General features: G+C 33.5%; 1 protein-coding gene across 5 annotated transcripts in view; it reads left to right on the plus strand.

The window, feature by feature from the left end:
- Positions 1-13,213, plus strand: part of STXBP5L (syntaxin binding protein 5L) — a 330,353-nt gene that overhangs the window by 190,065 nt on the left and 127,075 nt on the right. For all 5 annotated transcript variants that reach the window (XM_060418502.1, XM_042231962.2, XM_004002958.6 and 2 more), the window contains exons 12-15: positions 1,188-1,260; positions 4,308-4,455; positions 5,573-5,640; positions 10,984-11,024. In XM_060418502.1, the coding sequence (XP_060274485.1) occupies positions 1,188-1,260; positions 4,308-4,455; positions 5,573-5,640; positions 10,984-11,024 (330 nt within the window). The remainder of the gene's footprint in view (positions 1-1,187; positions 1,261-4,307; positions 4,456-5,572; positions 5,641-10,983; positions 11,025-13,213) is intronic.

Raw genomic sequence — 13,213 nt, forward strand, 5'->3', positions numbered from 1 at the left:
GTACTACAAAGGTGAAATTTTTGCTATCGGTTTTTATTATTTGAAAAGAAACCATAATCTAGAACAGATGTACTACTATAAAAATAATAATTTATTTATGACTTTTACTCCTTCATACCAGTGTCTCACCTATTTTATTTTTGTAGCCATTGCTTCCCAACCAGTGAATTTCCTAGAGAGGGTTGAGAAGACAAAGAGGAAACTAGTAGTATTCTTTAAGCTGATAAACAAAATCTCAAGCCCCAGCAGTATTGAAATAATGTTGAAAACTTCAAAAAACCCTAAAGGTGAAGGGGAAATGCCTCAGTTTGAAAAAAGTTTGAGTAGTAAATAATATAAGAACTGTATACTGTTGTATAAATTTTCACCCAAAGGCAGACCCCTCAGTTTTTGTTTGTGATTTTTTTTTTCTAGTTTTTCTCTCATAGCCTGTGGCTTAAAAATTAAATACAAACAGGTTCTATAGCTTCTCAGGACTGGAAGGGCTATGAAGATCATATATTTTACTTCACTATTCAAGACCTGAGTACTCTTGAGTCCAGAATTCCTGCCAAGTGCTTGTTGAATTTAGGAATAACTCTTAAACTAGCCAGAGGGGGAAAGGGAGGGTTGAATTTTAAGAACTTGGAAATCCTAGGCTATCCTCAGATTCTGTTTTTTTTTTTTAAATATTCTTGGGCACATAGCATGTGGTCTTTAAGCACTGTTAAATCACATTGAATTGAAAGTAATCTTTTTAGTATAAGGAGTGTTCCCCTCATAGGGAGGTTAATATGTATCATGTGTTAGAGAAACAGAACTATTTCTTGAGCATATCTCTCTGTAGGCATGAAATCAGATCTGGAATGGAAGGTTGTGGAAGACTAAGATAAATGTGAAATGGAGGTGACAGACTCACTCACTTCAAATAATCTACTACTATCATGATTACTGAGATATATATAACTCTATGCTCTGTAGCTTCTCATTTTTTCCTTGTTCTCTATAATGATCTTAAATATTGTTTGAGAAACACAACATATATTTTTTTAATATGCTCTTTATTCTTACTTTGGCTTATATTTTGGTCTTCTCAAATCATTTAAATAACATTTGTACAGGAGCTAAAGGAAATACAAGTGTGGTGATTTTATAAACATTTTATAAAATGTTAAACATGAAAACTTTTCCCTTTTTTCTACTTGTAGAATTTCAAGAACCTTATGCTGTTGCAGTACTTCTGGAGAAAGATCTCATTGTAGTTGATCTGACACAAAGCAAGTAAGTTGTCCATGTGCAGATTAACACTAACTAAACTATTTATTGCAGTTGAAATATAGGAGGACATTATAGGTAATTTGCCATTAGAATTCTTTAGGTGGTAAATATTCTTTATGTGGAATATTGTTTTCTTAGGATTACATAAATATAATTTGGTTCAGTAATGAAAACTAAACCAGGAGAATTTAGGGGACACTGAAAATTTTGCAAGATATTTTAAAGGCAGCCTCTAATGTTTAGAAAGAGGCATTTGGAGACTCAGAACACATAAAATGGATCTCATTTCTGACATTTCCGTAAGCAAAAACAATTGTTATAAAATCTTGCAGGAGGTACTGTCTGGCCATCTGTTGACCCTTTCAAAGGAAAATTCATGTGATAAAAGTATTATTGGACTACTGTGGCAGATGATATAGATGATCAGGATCTGGAAAGAAGAGAAGATAGATACTTCTTATACTTTCTTTTTTTCATTATGTTGTGGGCAATGGAAACAAATATAAAATATCGCTGTTAGAGTGGCACTCCCCACTACTTTACATGGACAGTAAAAGTAGACTTGACTTTGACAAACCCTGTCTTCCTGGTACATATTTTCATTATCAATGATGAAAGGCATGAAGCTCATTTTCTCTCATCCTGTGTTCTAGATACTCTGATCATTTTTAAGTTCCTTATATTTACAGAGCTGCATGGAATAATTTTCTATTCCTTTTTCTCCCTATTAACATCTGGAAGAATCTCAACTCAGATATCATTTCCTCATTTAAAGAAAATCTTTCATTATCTATATAATTTGGTCAAATATCCTATTAAAGGGCTGTCTTAGATCCATGTTCCTGTCCTTCATAGCTTTGACACAATGAAATTTTTCACTTGTTATTAAAGATTGTCTCCCTACTAGACTATAGGCCTCATGAAGAACAAGCTTTGTCTCTGCATGAAGTAGGTTCTTAATAAACTTGTTGAATGAAGTACAATCTGAGTTTTACTTTCAATGTAGTTTGTAAGTGTAAGGGCCAGAGTTCTTTTTTGTGATCATTTGCATCATATAATATTTCAATATTTTGAAAGGGAATAGAATTGGTCCATAATATCACCATAATTGAATTCTGCCTAGCCACTTTATTTGTCAACCTAAAACTCAGTAGATTTTGTGTTCAAGTATGGATTTATGCCTTTTTCTCTTAAGTTCTAATATAGGTTTTATTAAAATACACTCTTCTAACCTCACTTGTAGTCAACTCTTCTTTTTGTGCCATATTTATTGGTTCCTCATACCTTGTCTAATTGTCTAACATCCTCCAAGGTCCACTATACTTTCCTTTTAATACTCACATTCTTTAGTATATATTTACTCTTTTTAAGACTTTTTATTATGGTAAAATATAACAAAATTACTATTTTTATATATTCTTATGCTTTCAGCATACTTACCTTATGTAAGTATGTGAACTGACATTTTGTTTGCATGTTTTTATCTAATATTTTGCCTTCTTCAGCACTCGGTTTTGTTTTAAAATCTATGCAACTTTCCCATTTTGTTGTCTAATACAAGAAGTTTAATGTGTCAAAAACTGAACATGTTCTCTTTCCCTCCAAATAGTTATCCTTTAGCCATGTTTAATATTAAGTTGTAGCTTTGTCCTCCTTTCCAAATAAATTTATTCCTTCCTTCTTTTCCATTTAATCCTCTACATGAAAGCAAGCATTAGAACTTCATTTTTTTCCTCTTCTTGGTTTCTTGGATTTACATTTCTACAACAGTTTACACTTCACATGTAAATTTTACCACATATTTCAGCTATTCTTTCTTAAATAACTAAAGAAAGCTATGCCCATATGATAAAGTTATTTCCCCAAGCATTTTCATGATATTGTTCACTTTCTCAGGAGTCTATCATTGTAACCTCTTGCTATTATCAAATCCCAGGTTGTAGATCTGATCTTTAAGATGATCTACTTATTTTACTTCTAATTCTTCAACATCAAAAATATTGATAATTTCTACTCTGAAACAGGGAATCTCAGATCATTTTAACCCACTTGCCATTTATTAAACTTAACATTCTCTTTTGTACATGATTTTCCATATACTACTATTCTTAACTGGGAAACCATTAAAATTGAAGGCAAGAGAGAACCCTGTCAACACACACATAGACACACATACCAGACTCTTCTGAAGTTTGAACCAAGTTTCTGATTAACTTTCTTTAATATAGGGAAAATTATTTTTAATAGTCCTCCCCTCATCCCAAAGCACATTGTATCAGAAGTAACAGTCACACAGGCTAAGAACAGATGCAGCATATATAATACTCAATTCCATCTACCACAGTGCCTGGTATATTCAGTACAAAAGAAGTACACAATATATTGTGGTTCTAAGAGTTCTTAATTTGGTTCCATACTGATATCCCCTTTTAAAATGATAATTGGCTTGAGGATATAAAATTTACTACACCCATATGTCTGCACGCCCACTTTGCTTTCTGATTTACATAGGAAATGATCTTAAACATGTATAATCACACATGTACCTACATAGTACACACATCTTTCAGTTACTCCATATAAAAGTACAAAATGAAAATACCTACCTATGTATTATGTGCCTTGGAAAGCATTTAAAATTTACTGATATTTTAATACTGTTATAAACATATAGATAAAACTATATATAAAGTACCTAGTTGATACATTTTAATAAACTGACTAAGTCAACTTTCTGCATCTTTTCAATGTAATATAATTTAGTCTATGTATATAAGAAAGTAATATTGCTGTGGAATTTTGGAATTACAAGAAAGAAAATGAGTTTATTCAAGTAAAATTTTACCAGTATTAATAGTACATTTTATAGATATATTTTTTTTGAGAGAATTCTTGTTCAGGTGATGATTGTTTATGATGCTTAAAAAACAATAATGTGAAATGTATAATCAATATTTAGAAGGTTTTAGGATTTGTTTTATAAAAGTTGTCATTTTTATATCAAATTTTATATTATGAAATGATACTAATATATTATCTTTGTCTATTAGCTTTCCAATCTTTGAAAATCCATATCCCATGGACATTCATGAATCACCAGTTACGTGCACAGCATACTTTGCTGACTGCCCACCAGATTTGATTCTAGTGCTCTACTCTATAGGAGTCAAGCATAAAAAACAAGGATACAGTAATAAGGTAAAAGCAACAATTAGAAAAATATTTTCCTGTATTCATATCCATATGATCATACTTTTTTTTTTCTATGGAAAGTCAGAAAATGACTTGAACTAAATAATTTTCAAGTCATAAGCTTGTACATCAAAAAAGACAATTTCTGAAAGCCAAATTATCTAAATGCTACATAGCTTTAAGTCTACAATAATATAAATTTCTTATATATTAAGTATACAGTTATATACTGATATAATTACCTATCATGTATATTTAGTATATGTGTACTGAGTCACTTCAGTCTTGTCCAACTCTTTGTAACCCTGTGGACTGTAGCCTGGCAGGCTCCTCTGTCTATGGGGATTCTCCAGGCAAGAATACTGGAGTGGGTTGCCATTCCCTTCTCCAGAGGATTTTCCTAACCCAGGGATCGAACCCGTCTCTCATGCAGCTGCTGCCTTGCAGGCGAATTCTTGCTCTCTGAGCTGCCAGGGAAGTCTATGCTAAATATATGTTTAAACTAACATAAGTTTGAGTAATAGGATGTTACTTTAGATTATTTTAGGTGAAAGACTATAGTTTTAAAAAATTCAAGTCAGATCTTTGTAGTTATTTCGTATCAATCAGTGGTTAATAAGATAATTATCAAAAGTCATTTGTTAAATAACTTCCTAGAATTCCATTTTGTTATATTTAACTACAGTATTGAAATGCCTACAATTTTAATAGATCTCCCCATTATAATTTCTGTTATTTGCACAGGACTGTTCAGATGGACAACTCCAGGGGACACAGTTTACATAGTGCTTTGTATTAAATGGCACCACAACAGTTTGGGAGTACATAGACTATGTGGAAAATGTAGCAACACTGTATTTGTATGGTTAAAAATGCTTCTTTGCATTTTTAGATCAATGGTAATATTTATTAAAAAATCTATGTTTTCAGAAGATATTAAGTTATACACTTGGAATTGTTCAATGAAAGGATTAAAAGAGCTACAAATTTAATTCTTAATTACTCAACAGCTATTTTAAGTGAAACTTTTACTCTTATTTTAAAATATTTTTATTTTAAATTTCTAAGTCATTTAAATTAAAAAAATTAAAGCTTATGATTTCTTCCTATGTAATCTATTTAGGAGTGGCCAATCAGTGGAGGAGCTTGGAACCTTGGCACACAAACATATCCAGAAATCATTATTACTGGGTAAGTGGTTGTGATTTATGAGTTTATCAATTTATCATCAAAAATATTTCATCAACTATTCACACTTTTCCATAATTGTGCTCTAGTAATGCTGACAGTTTAAATAAAAATATAAGACACAGCTTCTGTCCAAAGATTATAACCTTTATAGAAGAGTCAAACCATAGCTATATAACAATAAATAAGTATAGATTATAAGACCACACAAATGTCAAAGATAGAAAAATCATGAAAAATTAGTCAATGAATTTCTGTAGAATTCATAGACTATTAGCCTTGGAAAGGTCCTTATCAGTGTCTCTTGACTCCTTCCAAATCTAGGAAACACTGCTCTGTATCCCCATTAGGTGATTATTTAAAGTATATTTCAAAACTTATAGCACCAGAAATCTTATTACTTCCTATAGCAGTCTACTTCATACTCTAATATTAGAAATAAAAATAGAAACATAGCAACACACAAGATAAGATTTAAAAGATAATAAGGGACTCTGGGGATATAGAATAGATTTAATTTTCCCTATTCTTCCCACTAAGTACAACTAAATCCCCTGGATATTATGTGTTTAAAAACATAATATGATTGAAAAAGATGAAGAGAAGTCACACTGGCTAGGGTCCCAAAGACCCAAGGAATGTCATGGAGGTGAGTTTCCTGGCTTTTGTTTTTGTCTCATATATCCGAGAATTGGAACTGAAAAAGCTGGCAACCTGGAACTTCCAGTGGGCACAAACCTGAAAGGCCCAACAAAAGCTAGCTCTCTCTAGCCAAAAGATGAGGAAAGGGGCGGCCTATCAAGACAGAAAATTTTTAGAAAATAATCTTTCTACTGCAGCTAACCACCACAGGAAAAAATTGTGGCCCCACCCCAACCCATTTCATCTAAGACTGAATGGGGAGCCTGGACTTCCACCCTCATCAGGCCACAACAGTGTACCTCAACTTACCCCAATTCAGTCTCTGAGACTCGACATAAGTCTGAGTAGGGAGCTGGGACTTTTAACTCTGCTGAGTGGTAATGAAACTCATCACCTATGGTGACAGAGATCATATGGGGAGACAGAATCCCCAGCACTGTCCAGCAGTAATGAGGAGCCATATACCCTCCCCTTTTGTGTCAGTGGAAGTCCACTGGGGACGGAGAAAAGAGCAGGGCTGAAAAAGTTCATAAGGAAATAATGATGAAAACTTCCCAAATCTGAACCGAGAGATTGCAGAAGGTGGGTGAGTCACAAGAAGTCCACAAGATACATTATAGTCAAAATACTGAAAACTAAATTACAAGGGAAAAAAATCATGAAAACAGCAAAAGAGAAATGACACTTTTACCAACTGGGCAAAACTAATTTGAATGAAGGCAGCTTTCCCACTAGAAAACATGGAGGCCAGAGGAAACCTGAATCTTTCAAGTGCAGAAAGAAAAGAACTGGCAACTTAGAATCTTATACCCAGCAAAAATATATTCTAGAAATTAGAAATTAATACATTCTAAGATGAAGGAAACTAAGAATTTGTCTATATCAGACATATCAAAACGAATGCCAAAAGCAAGTTCTCTAGACAGAAAGCAAATGATAAAAGAAGGAACCTTGGATTATGAGGAAGGAAGGAAGCCCACAGTAAGTAAAAATCTGGGCAAATACAATAGGCTTTCTTGCTTTTGAGTTTTTAAAATTATATTTGATGATTGAAGAAAATATTATGGTTACATTGTTTGATGTGGTTCTACATATGTATAGAGGATATATTTAAGGCAATTATAAATGGGCAAGGGTAAACTTGTATAAAGAAAGATAAAGTTTTTATGTGCTAAGTTGCTTCAGTCATGTCCAACTGTGTGTGACACCTATGGACTGTAGCCTGCCAGGCTCCTCTGTCCATGGGATTCTCCAGACATGAATACTGGAATAGGTTGCCATGCCTTCCTCCAGGGGATCTTCCCAACCCAGGGATCGAACCTGCATCTCTTACATCTCCTGCCTTCACAGGCAGGTTCTTTACCAGTAGCACCCCTACCTACCTTAAAATGGTAGTATGATAACATCAGTAGCTATGATAAGTTAAATGAATATACAATGCAGTACCTAATGCAACCCTGTTTAAAAAAAAACAACTGGGCTAATAGATATACTCAAAACATTACTGACTCATAAAAATGGATGTACTAAAATAATTCAAATAGCCCATAGGAAAGAAGGTGAAAAAACAGTGACAATAAAAGAGGAAAAAAAAACGAAAGAAAAAAAAAGACAGTGTAATTATTGAAATTTTAGGGCTTAAATGTAAATGGTCTAAATACATTAGTTCAAATGCATTGAAAAAAAAGACAGTGTAATTATTAAAATTTTAAGGCTTAAATGTAAATGGTATAAATACATTAGTTCAAATGCATTGATTGGCAGAGTGGATTAAAAAATATAACCAAACTGTATGCCATTAACAATACACTCACTTCAAATATAATAGTATCGCCAGGTTAAGAGAAAAAGGACAGAAAAATACTTCATAAAAGAGTCAGTGGAGAGTGACATCAGCAAGATGTCAAAATAAGTAACCCTAGACCTTGTTCTCCCACAGACACACAGATTTAACAACAATATATTGTCTAAAACCCTTTATGAAAACTCTAGAAACCAGTTAGAAAATCACAGTACCCCAGGGGAGCTCAAAGCCAGAACAGCCACTCTGAAATGAGTGAGAACAATCATTTTATTTCAGCTGTGTCAGCTCCCCCCACAAATTGGCACAGCTCATGTTCAAGGAGGAATATTAATCAATAAGAAGGAAGTTATGGAATAGACTGTGCATCCAGTGTTCCTGCTTTTCAAGGGACTTCCAAAGAGACTAGTTTTTATCTCCCCTCAGTCAGAATACTGATAGAATCTGGATGCCTGGGTATCCACAGAAAACAAGGGAGAGTTCAGTGGCTTATTGAAATGCCAAGAACTTCGCAGTACTACAGACATAATGGATAGAGCAAGAGAGTGCAAGCTCCTGAAAAAAAGAAACCAGCAAACCTCTATAGCTTGGAAATTATACAACAATCCCAGAGAAGACGCATCCCTACTGAAGGTTTGAGACACCCCAAAGAGCTTGGTGAAGGTCTTCCCCTGTATAAAGCCAGTTGATAACAGGTGGCTGTATTTTCAAATGCTAAATTCACAACATAAAATAACAAGGCACATTAAAAAATAGGCAAACACAGCCCAATCAAAGGAATAAGAAACATGTCTAGAAACTGAACCTAAAGAATTTGATATCTGTGATTACATGACAATTCAAAATAATTGCCTCAAAGAAACTCAATGCATGACTGGAGAACACAGGCAGACAACTAAACAAAATAAGGAAAGTGATGCATGAGTGAAATTAAAATATTAGCAGAGAGATAGAAAGTATTAAAAGAACCAGAAATAAAGTTTTAAGTGAAAGAATACAATGACTGAATTGAAGATTTTACTGGAGGGGATCAATAGCAGATTTAGTCAGAAGAAAGAACCAGCAAACTTGAAGATAGACAATAAGAAATACTGAGTGAGAGGGATAAAGTTAAAAGAATGGGACAGAGGAATTATTTGAAGAAATGTTGGCTGAAAACTTCTCAAATCTGAGGAAGTAAATGGACTTCCATATTCATTGGATATGTATCAGACTACTCTAGTGAGGATGAACCCAAGGTGGACAACACTGAGACACATTATAAACAAATTGACAAAGACAAAGAAACAGTCTTAAAAGCAGCAACAGAAAAGCTACTCATTGTGTGTATGAAAACTTACATGAGATTATCGTTGGATTTCTCCTCAGAAATATATAGGCTAGAAGGGAGTAGGATGATGTATTTAAAGTGCATTAAGAATAAAAGAAAAACCAGCCATGAACACTGTGTCTAGGAAATTGTACTTCAAAAATGAAGGAAAAATAAAGGCCTTCCAAGATAAACAAAGGGCTTCCCTGATAGCTCAGTTGGTAAAGAATCTACCTGCAATGCAGCAGACCCTGGTTCGATTCCTGGGTCAGGAAGCTACCCTGGAGAAGGAAAGGCTACCCACTCCAGTATTCTGGCCTGGAAAATTCCACGGACTGTATAGTCTATGGGGTCACAAAGAGTCAGACATGACTGAGTGACTTTCACTTTCACTAAGATAAACAAGAACTGAAACCATTTATTAGCAGTACACTTGCCTCACAAGGATTGCTAAAGGGAGTCCTTTGAGTTGAAATGAATGATGTTATGGGGAGGGAGGTGGGAGGGGGTTCATGTTTGGGAATGCATGTAAGAATTAAAGATTTTAAAATTTAAAAAATAAAAAACTAAAAAAAAAAAAAATAAAATAAAATAAAAATTAAAAAAAAAATAAATCACATTAGATGAAGTGCAGAAGCATTTGTTAAAGTCTAAACTGTAAGCAGCACAGCATGGTGCTTCAGTGTATAGATTTTATGGCCCAGCTTTTGGAGTTTGATTATAGATTCTACCCACTTATTATCTGTGTGACTTTGGTCAAGTTGTATAATATCTTTGTTTCATTTTTTTTTTAGCTCTAAAACAGGAATTTTAATAATACACATTGTATTGGTTTGAGATTAAATGAGTTATATGTAAAATAAAAAAAAATGAAATGAATGAACGTTAGACAACAGAATGAAAGCATATGAAAATATAAAGCTCTCTGGTAAAAGTAAATACATAGACAAAAACAGAATCCTGTAACACTGTAGTGGTGGAGAATCACTTTAAATTCAGGTGCTTTTTCTTTACTGAGATGATAATGGTTTTTCTTTTTCAATCTGACAGTATAATGAAATATATATGGTGATTGATTTTTAAGAATGTTTAACTGGCATCACATTTCCAGGATAAGTCAACTTAGTTTTATATTATAAGGATATAATATAGTTTTTTTTATAAGGATATATTATCCTTATGCTTTTTAAATTAGATTTGCTAATATTTTGTTGACTTTTTTTTTTCTTACATCTATGCTCAAGGGATATTGGTCTGTCATTTTCTTTTCTTGCCATGTTTTTCCCTGGCTTTGGTGTCAGGATAGAGCTGGCCTCATGAAATGTGTTGGGAAGTATTCTGTACTCTGTGGCTCAGTGGTAAAGAATGCACATGAAGTGCATTGATCCTGAATGTGATCCATGGGTTGAGAAGATTCCCTGGAGAAGGGACAGGCTATCCACACCAGTATTCTTGCTTGGAGAATCCCATGGACAGAGGAGCCTGGCAGGCTACAGTCCATGGGATCACTAATAGTAATTCAAGTTTTTATACAGTTTGAACAATTATAATTTTTTAATTGACCATACTTAATGCTAATTTATTTCTTATCTAGGCATGCAGATGGATCAATCAAATTTTGGGATGCATCTGCAAGTAAGTTTTTCCTTCTATTATAGAAAAAAAACTTGGTTAGTATTTACTCATAGCCATTTACCACTTTTTAGTTTGGACAGTTATCATTTTAGATACATATTTAGATACATATTTAGATACACTTATGGTTGTGTTACCAAAATGCATTTCCTGTAATACTAAATCATTTTAAAGTATTATTTCTACTTTACTTTTTTTCTATGATATAGGCACAACTGAAATCACTGTTTATTAGCAACCTATTATATTTACACTGAAAAAATGTACCAAATTATTCATATATCAGAGTAACTGCTCAGGGAATTTCCTTCATTTCTTCACTCTGTGGTCTTGGAAAAGTTCTTTTGTCCTACTATTCTTTTTTTTTTTTACCTTTGCTGCTTGTCTACCAAGTGCCTGAGAATCAACAGAAATAATTTGATAAATGTAAATTTTCTTTTGAAATCTTGTGAATTACATAATTTAAGGACAAAAAGTAATCTGCTCAACATAGAAGGATGTGCAAAAATATTTAAGACTTGACTATAGCCATACATACCCTTCAGAAGATTTATAGGGCAAACAGTATGGTAAGAACTCTAAATGTAGTACAACCCAAGTTCTGTTTGATATTGGAAATGGGAGATTTATTTGAACCAGGTAGATTCAGGAATGTATTTTGATGGGGTAACATTTAGTGTGAATTTTGGAAGATAAGATTTTGATAGGACTAGGAGGAGAGAATAAGTGAGTAATGTCTCTTAATTTTGTGAGATGAGTAATCATCAAGATGGAGGTAACTCTTTGGAAATAAGAATACAGGAGAGTTCTGGAGGTTTGGGTTTTGTTGGAACACCAGGAAATTCAAGTAAAAATGTCCATCAGTTAGGAAGAACAGTCAAGAATGGTATGTAATGAAGAAGCAGCATCAAAGTGATACCTGAAGGTATAGAAGTAAACTGAGAAAGACTGTGGTAAGCAGAAAAGCAGAGGGAAGAAAGTTGAATATTAATGATAGTCTTAGTCTGCAAGCTAGAGTCCTTTAGCAGTAGAACAAAACATCAACAAAGGGAAATTATTAAAAGATTTAAAACCATGAATTCTGAGGCCCCTTTCTGACCTCACAATAAAGAACAGTTGATCAAGGAGAAATTCCAAAGAATGACAGTTTTTTTATTTTGATAAACCTTTTCATGTAAATCTGAGTTTGTTTCATGAACACAATTTCACAATGATATCTTTGCTCATTTCATACCACCTCTAAGTTACTCCTTATCTTTTAAAATGTGAGAAGACAGTTTAACACTCTAATGACTTAAGTCCATGCCACCCTGAAAGCATACATGATGATATTTTAGAAAGTTAATTTCTAAATAAAGTATTTTAGTACACTCAGAACATATGTTGCAAAAGTTTGCAACATCTTTAATATTTTTATTGTAATCCATTATAACAGCATATCTTCAAACCAGTGGATGTTATTAGAGAAATATCAGTTAGTCTGCCAATTTTGTGGAATAGGGTCCAGTACAGGAAATGAAGTTATATTTAATTTGAATAGATATGTGTACTGTTGACCCTTGAACAACATGGGAGTCAGTCAGATTGGCTATACCAACCCTCTACACAGTCAACCCTCTACCCATAACTTACAGTTGGGGCATAATTTATAGTTGGCCCTCACATACAGTGTTCCTCTGTATCTGTGATTCAGCATCTGAGGATTCAGTCATCCTCAGATTGTGTAGTACTGTTCTATTTACTACTGAAAATAATATGAGAATAACTGGACCCATGTATTTCAAACCTGTATTGTTCAAGGATCAGCTGTATTCATCTTCAGTTGCTGAGTAAGCAAGGAGAGATAGGAAAGCCCTCTTCAGTGATCAATGCAAAGAAATAGAGGAAAATGATAGAATGGGAAAGACTAGAGATCTCTTCAAGAAAATTAGAGATACCAAGGGAACATTTCATGCAAAGATGGGCACAATAAATGACAAAAATGATATGGACCTCACAAAAGCAGAAGATATTAAGAAGAGGTGGCAAGAATACAAAGAAGAACTATACAAAAAAGATCTTCATGACCCAGACAACCATGATGATGTGATCACTCACCTAGAACCAGATATCCTGGAGTGAGAAGTCAAGTAGGCTTTATGAAGCATCACTACAAACAAAGCAGATGGAGAGAATAGAATTCCAATTGA

The sequence above is a fragment of the Ovis aries genome, chromosome 1 (genome assembly GCF_016772045.2).
Source record: "Ovis aries strain OAR_USU_Benz2616 breed Rambouillet chromosome 1, ARS-UI_Ramb_v3.0, whole genome shotgun sequence".
Taxonomy (NCBI): Eukaryota; Metazoa; Chordata; class Mammalia; order Artiodactyla; family Bovidae; genus Ovis; species Ovis aries.